Below are 12,281 nucleotides of genomic sequence, written 5' to 3'. Positions count from 1 at the left end.
TCACTTATTAAAAGTTTATTAATAAAAAATAAAATTTTCTAATTTCAAGGATTTTTTTTTTTATTTAATATTTTATAAAAACATTATAAATTATTATTGTATATAATATAAATAATAATAATAGTAATAACTTATTTATAACATTATTTTTCTTTATAAATATTAAAATAAAATATTTCTATTAATTTTTAATTTCTATATTCAAAAAAAAAAGAGAGTTTCTTTAAAAAAAAATATTTTTCTGACCCTTTTTATTATTTTTTTTTATATTAAAACTACTTAAAATATAATTACTATCTTTTGATATATATTTTACATTTTAATGAGGCTGAATGATTTTAGAAATTAAATACTTATATATAAACTAAATATATATATTATATATTTATCCAATTTTAAGATAACAATCATCAAAGTAATAATTTTACCTTTTGGTAACCTAATTATTTTAATATTAAATATACATTATATTCTACTAAAAATATAACATTTAATATAACATTTTTAAAACATTAACTTTTGACAATAAGGTTAAAAATTGTTTTTAAAAATATTTCTTTTATCATATTGTCATTTCTTCTACTATATTCTACCATCATTTTATATAGTAGTATTAGATATAATTAATATTATCTTAAATAAAAAAATAATATATATATTTATTAATGATGAAAATATATTTTCCATTTTCCTCTTTCTTATTATTATCATCAATAATTGGAAATCTTTATTTATTAGATGCTTTCGAAAATGGACGACAAAGAGGTAAAAAAAAATAAAAAAAAAAAAGCATACACAATAACACAATATTATATTATTGTATATTTCACCATTAACCACTATACTTATTTTTATAATATATATATTTTTTCTATATACACACATCAAAATTTTTTTTTTTTTATAAAAATAAAGATTTAATCTTTGTAAATATTATAGAATTATTAAAAGCTGTTGCTAAAGTAACCAGTCCTGATGGTTCAATCTATGGATTTGGTACTTTTTCCCAGGAGTATAGTGCTGATGCTCAGACACATATTAAAGTTAAGATAAATGGTCTTCCAAGTGGTAAAAGTTTTGGTATTCAAATTAGAGAGTGGGGTAATTTAACAAGAGGTTGTGATAGTATGGGTAATGAATTTAATCCTGATAATATACAAACTCATATTGGTATTCGATTTCCAGCACATAAAGTAGGAACACTAGGTAACATTATTGATGGAAAGGTAATCTAAAATAGTATATATAATTAATTTTTTTTTTTATTAATATTTTAGTTTGATCAATGGAATGATAAAGTAACACTTTTTGATAGAAATAATGTATTTGGTAGAGGATTAGTTATCTTTGAAAATCCTGATGATGGTGGAATGATTTCATCTCCAAATAGTTCAAAAGATGGTAATGTTGGAAGACCTATTGCTTGTGGTATTATAGGAAGGTATGCAGCTAAATTTCTTAATGACTTTTAATAATAATAATAATAATATTTTATTTATATTGTAATAAAAATGTATATAATAAATAAAAAAAAAAATAAACAAACAAACTTTTATTTATTAAAATAATTAAATACAATATTATTAAATAGAAAAAAGATTTAGAGATAATGTTAGATTAAGCTAAGACAAGCAATTTACGATGGTTCTTTCTAATCATCTTATGTGGTAGTTGTTTTTGTGTTCTTAAAAGTTGTTGTTGTAAATGTACTTGATTATCAATAAATTGTGGATCTTTTTCTATATATACTTCATCATCTTAAAAAAATATATTATAAGTATTAATAATAAATATAACTTACCAACACGTCCAATTAAAGCACATCCTAAAATTCTTTGACTTTCTTCACAACCAACACATGTTATTCTTAAGACTCTTCCAATAATACTATCATTATGATTTATTATTGAAATATCATTTCTTTTTCTAGCACCAACATAATATTTTTCACCTCTTGGTATTTTAATTACTAATGGATCAGCAAAACGCATTCCATTTTTACAATACTCTGAATCTAAATCACCATTCAAAAGTATTTCTAATGAAAATGCTTTACTATTCATATAATCTGGAAAATCTAATTGACAATCAACAACTACAGCTTGATTATTTGGAAAATTTGCCTGAAAAAATGCTACCACTCCTTGAATATTACCATTATGAAAACCTGGAGTTGATGAGTTATAAAATGTTGCTAATCCTTTCACTGGTGTAACTAAATTAATAATTAATTATTTTATTATTTATTAAAATAAAATTACTTACTATATGTAGCTGGTAATGGAACTTCAAAAATCATTCCAGTCCTAGGATCTGTCTGATAGATAACATTTATATCACACCATACAAATGATAATAGTATAAAAATGTAAGATAATTTAAAAAAATAACAAAAAGAAGTCATCTATAATAATTTTATTTTAAAATTTATACAAATATATACAGTAATATATGACAACTTAAAATATATTTATATGTTTAAGTCTTTCTGAGCGGAAAAATTATTTTATTCAATTAAAGGAAGATTTCAATGATGACCTAATAAAAGATAAAGATAACATACAAAATTTTATTGTAATTTATAATCAGCCAAATCTTTTTGACTATAGCAATTTCCAATTATTGCAATAATCATGGAGTAAGTAGATATTAATTTTCTACCAGTAGATGGTGTCAATTTTGATCGAAGATAGTGACATCTTTTAGATAATATCCTTAATGTTGATGTGGTATTTGGAGATAATGGTAAAGCTAATGACAAAAGTAAACAATAAATCCATAAAAAAACTTTTTCTACTGGTTTATCTGTTGACTGTAAATACTAAAAATTAAGACAAAATAAAAATTTTTTTTTAAATATATTTTAACTTACTTCAGTTAATGAATAAATGCATAAATTTTTATCTTTTGTATCCATATCTTTTAATAGACTTGGAGATGGATTTACAGATTTTAATTGTAAAGTTTCATCTACATCAATATTATTAATTTTTTCACCAATACAAAAATATATCCAATCTTTGACTTCCTTTGGAAATATAATATTTTCATTAAAATATGTTATTTTATCATCTTTACAAAATGTTAAATATTTGATACGTTGACTCATGAACATTCTTAACTGAGCTGAAACCCATTTACATGTTGGTAAAAAATCAAATTTTGGAAGATTATTTCCAAGTCTAAATAATGGAATATCTACTTTTTCAATCATATCTTCATTTAGTTCTGCTTTAACAACTTTTGGAATGCTTTCTCTTATTACAATTCCTTGCTTAAGGTATTCTTCAGCAGTATGAGCTGGTTTTGATAAATCAATGGTACTCCAATCAAAATCAGATATCTCCATAAATGGTGTCTGTTCCATTTTTTTAATTTTTTTTTCTTTTAAACTTTAATTAAATAAATAAAGATACAATAATTTTAAAAAAATAATAATAGTAGTTTGTTTTTTTTAAATCAACAATGTACACTTAATTCTAAGGCCGCAGCTTTATTTACAATGCTTTTTTAATTATTATCATTCCCAATTATTTTCCATAATAGATTATATATTTTTATTATTTTGAAATAATTATTATCATTTAATATTTTATTTATATTTTTTAGAAACATAAAAAATGACTAATGATAATCAACAACCTATAGAAGGACAGGAAGGTGAAAAGAAATTGTCAAAAAAAGAACTTAATAAGTTGGCACGTGCAGCAAAAAAAGCTGAAGCTAAAAATAAAAATTCTGGTAATGAAAATCAACAAGAAGGAAATGAAAATAAAGATTTGACTATTGATGTATCTGAAGGTTTATATGGATCATATGGATTAATTCAATCTGGTGATAAAAAAGATATTACTTTTACAGAAGTTAAAAACATTAATTCAAGCCTTGATAAACAAAATGTTTGGATTCGTGGTCGTCTTCACAATTCACGTGTTAAAGGAAAAACTGCTTTTCTTGTTATTCGCCAACGTATACACTCTATTCAAGCTTTAATGTTTGTTGGTGAAAAAATTTCAAAACAAATGATTAAATTTGTTGATTCAGTACCAAAAGAATCTATTATTGATATATTTGGAGAAGTTTCAACTGTACCTCAAGAAATTCAATCCTGTACACAAAAGGATGTTGAAATAAATATTAAACAATTTTTTGTTGTTTCTTTAGCTGAACCAAGATTACCTCTTCAAATTGATGATGCTTCAAGAAAACAAGATGATAACAATGAATTATCGACTGTTAATTTAGATACAAGACTTGATAATAGAGTTATTGATCTTAGAACTGCAACAAGTCAAGCTATTTTTACAATTCAAGCTGCTATTGTGAATTCATTTAGAAATATATTGACAGAGAAGGGATTTGTTGAAATTCAGGTACCAAAAATTATACCTGCAGCAAGTGAAGGTGGTGCTAATGTTTTTACTGTTTCTTATTTTAAAGGATCAGCATATCTTGCTCAATCTCCACAATTATACAAACAAATGGCTATTGCTGCTGATTTTGATAAAGTTTTTACAATTGGACCTGTATTTAGAGCTGAAGATTCTAATACACATAGACATATGACAGAATTTATTGGTCTTGACTTAGAAATGGCATTTAAATTTGATTATCATGAAGTTTTAGAAGTTATTGGACAGACATTAACATCTATTTTTAAAGATCTTCAAAATAATTTTGCTTCTGAAATAGAGACAGTCAACAAACAATATCCTGCAGCACCATTCAAATTTTCTGAAAAACCTCTTATCTTAGAATATAGTGAAGGAGTTGCTATGCTTCGTGAAGCTGGTGTAGAAATTGGAGATGAAGAAGATCTTTCAACACCAAATGAAAAACTTCTTGGTCGTCTTGTCAAAGAAAAATATGATACTGATTTCTACATTCTTGATAAATTTCCTTTAGCTATTCGTCCTTTCTATACAATGCCTTCTGCAACCAATCCATCAATATCAAATAGTTATGACATGTTTATGAGAGGAGAAGAAATTTTATCTGGAGCTCAAAGAATTCATGATCCAACACTTTTAACAGAAAGAGCAAAACATCATGAAATTGATATAACAAAAATTCAAGCTTATATTGATGCTTTTAAGTATGGATGTCCACCTCATGGTGGTGGTGGTATTGGATTAGAACGTGTAGCTATGTTATTCTTGGGTCTTCATAATATAAGACTTGCTTCAATGTTCCCAAGAGATCCTAAAAGAGTTTCACCTTAAAATAATTATAAACTTTAATTATAATATCCCTATATTATTATATATTTAAGTTTAATAAATGTTGTATATATATTTTTCTAATCCTATAAATTTTGGCAATATGTATATAATTTATTATTATACATCTATTTAAGTTTTTACTAATAATCCTATTCTTTATTGTTTGGATAGATAAAGTGCAAATTTAATCCTTTTTTATATTTGAAAGTACATAAAACAATTGAATTCATACTACAATATTGTAAACAATTAAAAAAAAGTTTTTTTTTCCAACAAAAATAAATTTGTAATTGTCTCAATTATATATAAATCTTTTATTTTTATAAAACTATTTTTATATAAAAATAATTTTATAAAAAGAAATAAAATTAAATTAGTAACTAACAATTTTTAACTTATTTATTTTTACCTTGAAAACATTTAAATTAAATTATTAATTAATAAAAAAAAAGTTTTTGTTTATGAAATATTTTTTAAATAAAAATTTAATTATACCTATTTGAGAAATTCTTATTTCTATGACACTAAAAATAAAATATTAATTTCAGATTAATTATAATAACCTATGATACTGGTAAAGTATTATCATTTTTCAAATAACTTTTTACCTATATTCATTTTTCTTTTTTCTCGAGAATTTATCAAAGAATATAGTATCATTATTAGATACAAATTATTAATATGGTACTAAAATTTTTTTGCTTATAATAGATAAATGATAAAGAAGAAATTGTACAAACAGTGCTATCATTTATGTATCAATAAATGTTTATAGTTGGAGAATACTATAGCATCTTAAAATTATATACAAGCTACTAATTTTTATTTTATATAAACCGACAATTGTTTATCTTTTTTTTTTTTTAATATTATAACTATTTAATAATGTATATACTTATAATTATAAAAATTTTTTTACTACATATATGAAATTTTTTAAAAGTAATCTTCTTCAATAAATGGTAATAATTTTAACTCTTTATTATATAAGATGCATTTTATCTTTCTACTTTTATAAATAGAAATTATTTAAAATTGAAATATTATACTTCATGCTTTTAATCTTTTAATATTTCTTCTTTAGAAACTTGAATAATAATATACTTTAAATATGATAATATTTTTATTACTTTCTTTTGTGTTAAAATTTTTTGTTAACTTTATCAAATGACAAAAATTTAATTTTCTATTTAATTGTTTTATTTAGTATAAACAAACTTTGACAAACTAATTATAAACTTTTCAAATAAGTAACATTTGTTAGAACAAACTTTCAATTGTTTTATTTTTTTTTCTTATATTTTTAATTTCAAATTATCATCAATCTCATTTTAATGTATTTTTTTTAGTTTTAGCACATATATAACTTCATTATTTTTTTACACCATCTTTACAATTTGTTATCTCTTTTCATTTATTTCTTTGTTAAATTTCTTTACTCATAAATTTTTTATTTTTTTTTTGCCTTGATTTAGATCTATAATGGTAATGGATTTGAAACAAGAATTTCATTTATTTGATCTTTTGGGACCTGTAGTATGTGCTGCTATCTTTGCACTATTCTTATTTATATTTTCATTCTTTATTCTTAATTACTGTTGTATTTTGAAAGGAGATGATGTCACTAAATTTGAAGAGGTAATTTATTTTTAAAAATTAATTTATATTTTTAGTGGGGATACAAACATAATCTTGGATCAAAACTTGGACCACATACCAAAATTTTCATTGATGATTCTGTAAAGAATAAACGTTCAGGACTCATTAATTCAGACTAACATTATTAAATGTCTTTTAATAACATTTTTTTTTGTTTATTTTTTTTAATAATTAGTGATAAAACTATACAAAAAAAAAATTTTTTTTTTTTAAACCTAGACATTTTTATTTTTTTTATCTAAAAATTTTACTATACTATTTTTATTATTATTATCATTTATTAGATAACTAAAAGTAGTAAACCAAATTAAAATGATAAGATAAAATATTTGTACAATTTAATATTATATTTGAAGCTTTTTTATTTCTTTACATAATGTAGTAAAATTTGGTCTATTTTTAATGTTTACATCCCAACATTTTAATAAAACATTTTTAATGATACTTTTAGGTATACAATTTTGAAACATTCTTAATTTCTTTAAATGATTCTTCTTTATACAACTTTTATCAGAAAAAGTAAAGTTTTTACCACTATTTAAACTATTTGTACTTTTCCGGTTTTCTTTACTCATATCAAAAATAGGATTTTTACCATTATTAAATATTGACCATACAACATTACCAAAAATATAAGAAAGTGATGAAAAATTAAAAGTACCATTTTTTTCAAAACATTCTGGTGGTAACCAAACTATTGCTTCCTCATAATCGTACAATTTTTTTGGGCTACTCATTATCAATTCTTCTTTTGAACTACCGATTAAACATATCTTTATCGTATAATTATATGTCAAATAAAGATAATAAATATTAAAATGATAAAGTATAAAATCATGATCTTCCAAATAACGCAATCCTTTCGAGATTTGATAACAAAAATTTATTAATTGTCCTTCATTTCTATTTCCGGCTCTTAGATAAGGAACCAATGATCCATATACAATTTCTTCTAATATTATCATACATTCACCATCATCAGAACATAAACCCCATAATTTTTCAATATGAATATTACCAAAATTTCTTAACCAATTTGCTTCACCAATTAATTTTTTTTGTAATTCTCTATCATATCCTTCTAATGACAAAACAGATACAGGAATTTTTCTATAATTATCTAAATTAAGAATTCTTCTTTCAAGTATACCAATTCTAAAATATTGTTTTCTTTCTTCAATTGACAATACAAATGGTTGTGCTTGTTTTATTCCTTTTCCACTGATAATTTGTTTTTTTTCAATAAACCATGGTCTTGACATCATATTAAGATTATTTTCTGCTATAAATGTATGTATATCAATATCTGGTAATTTTTCAAGTACAAAAGTGTTTCGTTTAAATATAACATTAGCTTTTACTATAGTATCATTTGTTCCAAGTGCTGTTAAAATATAATGTGAAAAAGTATGACAACATTTTTTTGAATTAAATATTTTTATACGTGATAGTAATGATGTTGATGATGAATTATTATATGTTGTTTGTGGGGGATTTGTTAAAAAACAATCACCACAATTTATAAGAAGTTGTACCTGTACATCATCATCCTCTAATAATGAACCAAAATAAAATGGTAATGAATGTATAGAATATAATAATTCTCTTTCATAACAATTAACATTTTTTGGCATCCATACTAATCCATAAATATGTTCTAATGGTGATAATGATATTGTCTTTGGATAAAAAAATTTTCCAACATTATCTTGATTTTCATTTTTATAATTAATATGTAATAGATTACAAACAAAATTTGTAAACTTTGCCATCTTATTAATATAGTATTTATTATATAAATATATATAAATTTAAAAAAACAAAAATTCTTCGAATGATAGTAATAAAACAAAAATTTACCATTTTATAAAAAGTACATAAAAAGTTATATAAATAAAATTATATATGAACAATTTAAAGATAATCTATGTTTTTAAAAAATATTACAAGTATTTAAATACTAAAAATTCATACAAATATTTTTGTATTAAAAAAATTTTAACTTTTTGTTAAAACACATTTTAATTTACACAGCTATACATAAATACAATAGATATATAAAAAAAAGTATTTAAGTAAAATATGCACAAAAAAAAAAAACAAAATAAAATGTTTAAACTGAAATATCATTTCTTCTGAAATACTTTTTATATAATCTGAAGCCTTAACTTTAAAAAAAAATATTCTACACCATTACATTAACTGATATATTTCTTATTATTGTATATTCAATTTTCATTTTTATAAATGATATAAAAATTTTTTTCTACTTTTTTATATTAGAAAATATCACTTTTATAAAAAAAGAACTAAAAAGTACTCCACAAAATTATTTTTATAAAATAAATATACGTAAAATTTATATTGTTTTTTGCATTGCTTAAGAACTTGTATTTTTTGATAATTTTAAAAATATTTCTGTAGCAAGAAAATTAGTCCATCTGAAAACGTTCTTTAGAAGAAATTCTTGACTACCTAAAAAGTTCTTATATTTGTAATTTCACAATCAAAAATCAACACATTGAAAAAAACAAAAATTTATTTATACAGTTTAAAAATTCAATTAGTTGAAATATTTAAAAAATAATTACAAAATTGACATTGAAATGGTAAAAATAAAAAAAAATGGTTCTACCAAAATGAATAGCACCAAAATTTTTTCTTTTATCTCTATTATTATCTACGTTATTGGTTTAACGAGAAACTTTCATGAACCACCCTATACATTTGGAGATTGGTGTTGAAGATTTTCTATATCAGTAAATTCAACATAACGACCCCCTCCGCTTGTTGGAATACACTCTCCTTTAACAATATTTGTTGAAATATTTCCTTTGTTGTCGACTTCTTGATGTGTCAATATATAAGCATCAGATTTTTTTAAATCACGTGGTGATGGTGCAAATGTTGTCTTAACACCAAGTCTTGGAAGTTGTGGTTGAAGAACAGATCCTGTTGGTACTCTATTAGTTGGTTGATGATCTAAAATACGACCGGCAGCACTACGGGAACGTCTATGATATCTAGGATTAACGTATCCATTTCTTTTTCCTTGTTTTGAAGTTGAAATAACATCTGGAGCAAATGTAGTAACTTTTTGTTGAATAGGTGGACGAAGAACTTTTGGTTCACTATTACCAGAATCAAATTTAGAAGCTAAGGCAGCCACAGAAGGTCCCGTATCACCAGTTATTGAGATATCATCGCAAATTTGTCTAACAACTCTGAAATCACGATTTTTTCTTTCCAAATCTTTTTCAATCAAAGCATTCTTTTTCCTTAACTCCATTTCAGCCATGTAGCGCTTTTCATCAACTTCCTCATACTCAAAAAGTCTCCTTTTCAAAGCGGCATTCTCCCTATTAATATGAAGTACTTGTTTATGAAGAACTTCTAATCGATGATTCAGTTCATTGTTTTCTTGTTCAAGATTTTGAACTCTAATTTTAGATAAATCTCTTTCGCAAAGAACAGTTTTTAGATCACTACCAAATTGTCTTCTTTTATCAGCAAAAACATCCATAAGTTGAGCTTTTCTTGCCATCCTATTTTTATAGTATAAAAGATTTTCTTCTATTCGTGATATATTTGTATCATTGCTATCATCTAAGCAAATTCTTTTAGGTGGTGGTGGAAAAAGATCCAATTTAAGTGGGTCCATGTCAACATTCTTCTCAACGTACCTATACCAATTGAGAATATCACGCCTTGGAAATGGAAGAAAGTTACTAGATGGAATATCGGGAACATCAGTCAATTCAATCTTAATATCTTGAGACAACTCTGCAAAACTAAACACATTCATATTCTCTGCATAATTATCGATTTTTGGATCAACACAGACAATCATCCGTATAGTTCCCCCTCCAAGAAAATATTTCTTAAAAAGATGTGTAATCTTTGAGTCCCTATATGGTACAACGTTAGCTTGTTTAGGGCTTCTTTGATTGGCACGATATCTTTCGAAACATTGACGAAGGCACATCAAACTATTATTAATTTTTGAAGCTTCAATAAGTCTTTCACCCATATTCCCAGTTCTATTGGCTCTTTCAGATCCGGCAAGATCAACTAAAACTAGTTGGCTAATAATAATTTTATTTGGATCCATATCTGGATGATCTAAATTGTCTTGAAATGGTGCCATCACAATTTTGATTTGAAATATTGAATGTGATCTAGAACTTTGAGCATTAAGTTTAGTTTCAGCAATTCTTCTTCTTTCCTGAGCTTTTTCATAATGCCACATAACTTCATCTGTAGAAGTAACTTCTATTTCAACAAGACCTTCAACATATGCAGCATCTCTAGGTCCAGCACGAATTTCTTTTGTTTTATTAAGACGATTACCGGAAGCAGTGATAGCTTCATCAAATAAATCGTAACAATACTCATTGTAAATTTCAACATACGACACAAAAACGGAACTAGCCATTGACATAGGAACATTTTTTATAGACAGTGATTCAAATTCTCTGGCAGAAGATCTTATATCTGGTAATTGAAGTTCACGGCGAGCATAAGCAGCCTCTGTCTCTGATCTGACTCCAAATCTATTGAGATTTGTTGGATAAAATACACACCTCTCAGTAAGATTAGGTAACGAATTGAAAATAACATCAATTGCACGTGGGAGAATTCCAGCATTTCTTGGATCTCCAGTAATAGTATGTGTTTTTCCAGAGCCAGTTATACCATATGTGAATAACAATCCATCAACACCATTAAGAACTCCACGAATTAAATCTAAAGATGTACGACTAAATACATCACGTTGTCTGCATGATTCATCAAAAACCTCAGCAAATTTATATACAATTTCAGAGGGTATGTTCCCCCTTTTGTCATATCCAATTGGTGGTACAATTTTTACATATGTATCATCTACTGCATGCACACATGACTCTGATTGTGGGCATGGCTTTAAACGGCAAAACACTTCCAGAACATCACTAAAACACATTGAATATGATTTTTATTAAACTTACCTCATTATAAGACAAAATTAGTTGTTAATGGTATCAACAATATTTAAATGATAAAAAAGATAATGGTTCAAATTTTTATAACAGTAATTTAAGGAACAATAACGAAAAATGTTGTTAAGTAAGAATATGTTGTGGAAACGTTACTTAATTGTAAGTATAAAGCAACATTAAAGTGCAACAAATACAGGATACAATCAATCTATTTAGACTAAATCAATAAGGGGTAGAAATAAATGTTGGTTTTGGATATAAATTATGAATACAAAAGGTCACTTTATAGTAACAAAAATCCCGCTATATAGAATTGGAAAAGCGTCGTATTTTTGATCAACGGCATTGAAATTGTGTTTTTGTACATGAATGTTTCTTTTGATTTAAGTTTTGAACCAGTATAAAATTTAAACTTGTTTTC

At 24.3% G+C, this 12,281-nt stretch overlaps 7 protein-coding genes across 7 annotated transcripts; 3 read left to right on the top strand and 4 right to left on the bottom strand.

The window, feature by feature from the left end:
* Window positions 1–665: 665 nt before the first annotated feature.
* Window positions 666–1,472, top strand: SRAE_1000282400 (Extracellular superoxide dismutase [Cu-Zn]; the record flags this gene model as incomplete). Its single annotated transcript, XM_024649946.1, has 3 exons — window positions 666–765; window positions 940–1,226; window positions 1,278–1,472. The coding sequence occupies 3 exons, from the start codon at window positions 666–668 to the stop codon at window positions 1,470–1,472; spliced, it is 582 nt and encodes a 193-aa protein (XP_024503772.1).
* A 145-nt stretch (window positions 1,473–1,617) lies between these two features.
* Window positions 1,618–2,404, bottom strand: SRAE_1000282300 (Hypothetical protein; the record flags this gene model as incomplete). Its single annotated transcript, XM_024649945.1, has 3 exons — window positions 1,618–1,757; window positions 1,802–2,215; window positions 2,266–2,404. 3 exons carry the CDS (start codon window positions 2,402–2,404, stop codon window positions 1,618–1,620), a joined length of 693 nt encoding a protein of 230 aa, XP_024503771.1.
* Window positions 2,405–2,569: 165 nt separating this feature from the next.
* SRAE_1000282200 (Hypothetical protein) lies at window positions 2,570–3,367 on the bottom strand (the record flags this gene model as incomplete). Its single annotated transcript, XM_024649944.1, has 2 exons — window positions 2,570–2,821; window positions 2,873–3,367. 2 exons carry the CDS (start codon window positions 3,365–3,367, stop codon window positions 2,570–2,572), a joined length of 747 nt encoding a protein of 248 aa, XP_024503770.1.
* Window positions 3,368–3,620: 253 nt separating this feature from the next.
* Window positions 3,621–5,222, top strand: SRAE_1000282100 (Aspartyl-tRNA synthetase; the record flags this gene model as incomplete). Its single annotated transcript, XM_024649943.1, has 1 exon — window positions 3,621–5,222. One exon carries the CDS (start codon window positions 3,621–3,623, stop codon window positions 5,220–5,222), a length of 1,602 nt encoding a protein of 533 aa, XP_024503769.1.
* A 1,488-nt stretch (window positions 5,223–6,710) lies between these two features.
* On the top strand, window positions 6,711–7,192 carry SRAE_1000282050 (Hypothetical protein; the record flags this gene model as incomplete). Its single annotated transcript, XM_024649942.1, has 3 exons — window positions 6,711–6,860; window positions 6,896–6,961; window positions 7,166–7,192. 3 exons carry the CDS (start codon window positions 6,711–6,713, stop codon window positions 7,190–7,192), a joined length of 243 nt encoding a protein of 80 aa, XP_024503768.1.
* A 33-nt stretch (window positions 7,193–7,225) lies between these two features.
* On the bottom strand, window positions 7,226–8,653 carry SRAE_1000282000 (Protein kinase domain and Serine-threonine/tyrosine-protein kinase catalytic domain and Protein kinase-like domain-containing protein; the record flags this gene model as incomplete). The annotated part of the gene is made up of 1 exon (XM_024649940.1): window positions 7,226–8,653. One exon carries the CDS (start codon window positions 8,651–8,653, stop codon window positions 7,226–7,228), a length of 1,428 nt encoding a protein of 475 aa, XP_024503767.1.
* A 947-nt stretch (window positions 8,654–9,600) lies between these two features.
* On the bottom strand, window positions 9,601–11,874 carry SRAE_1000281900 (Kinesin-like protein KIF23; the record flags this gene model as incomplete). Its single annotated transcript, XM_024649939.1, has 2 exons — window positions 9,601–11,833; window positions 11,870–11,874. 2 exons carry the CDS (start codon window positions 11,872–11,874, stop codon window positions 9,601–9,603), a joined length of 2,238 nt encoding a protein of 745 aa, XP_024503766.1.
* Window positions 11,875–12,281: the final 407 nt, after the last annotated feature.

The sequence above is a fragment of the Strongyloides ratti genome (genome assembly GCF_001040885.1).
Source record: "Strongyloides ratti genome assembly S_ratti_ED321, chromosome : 1".
Lineage (NCBI taxonomy): Eukaryota > Metazoa > Nematoda > Chromadorea > Rhabditida > Strongyloididae > Strongyloides > Strongyloides ratti.
Note: the sequence above shows the minus strand (reverse complement) of the source record. Positions and strands in the feature narration are given on the sequence as shown.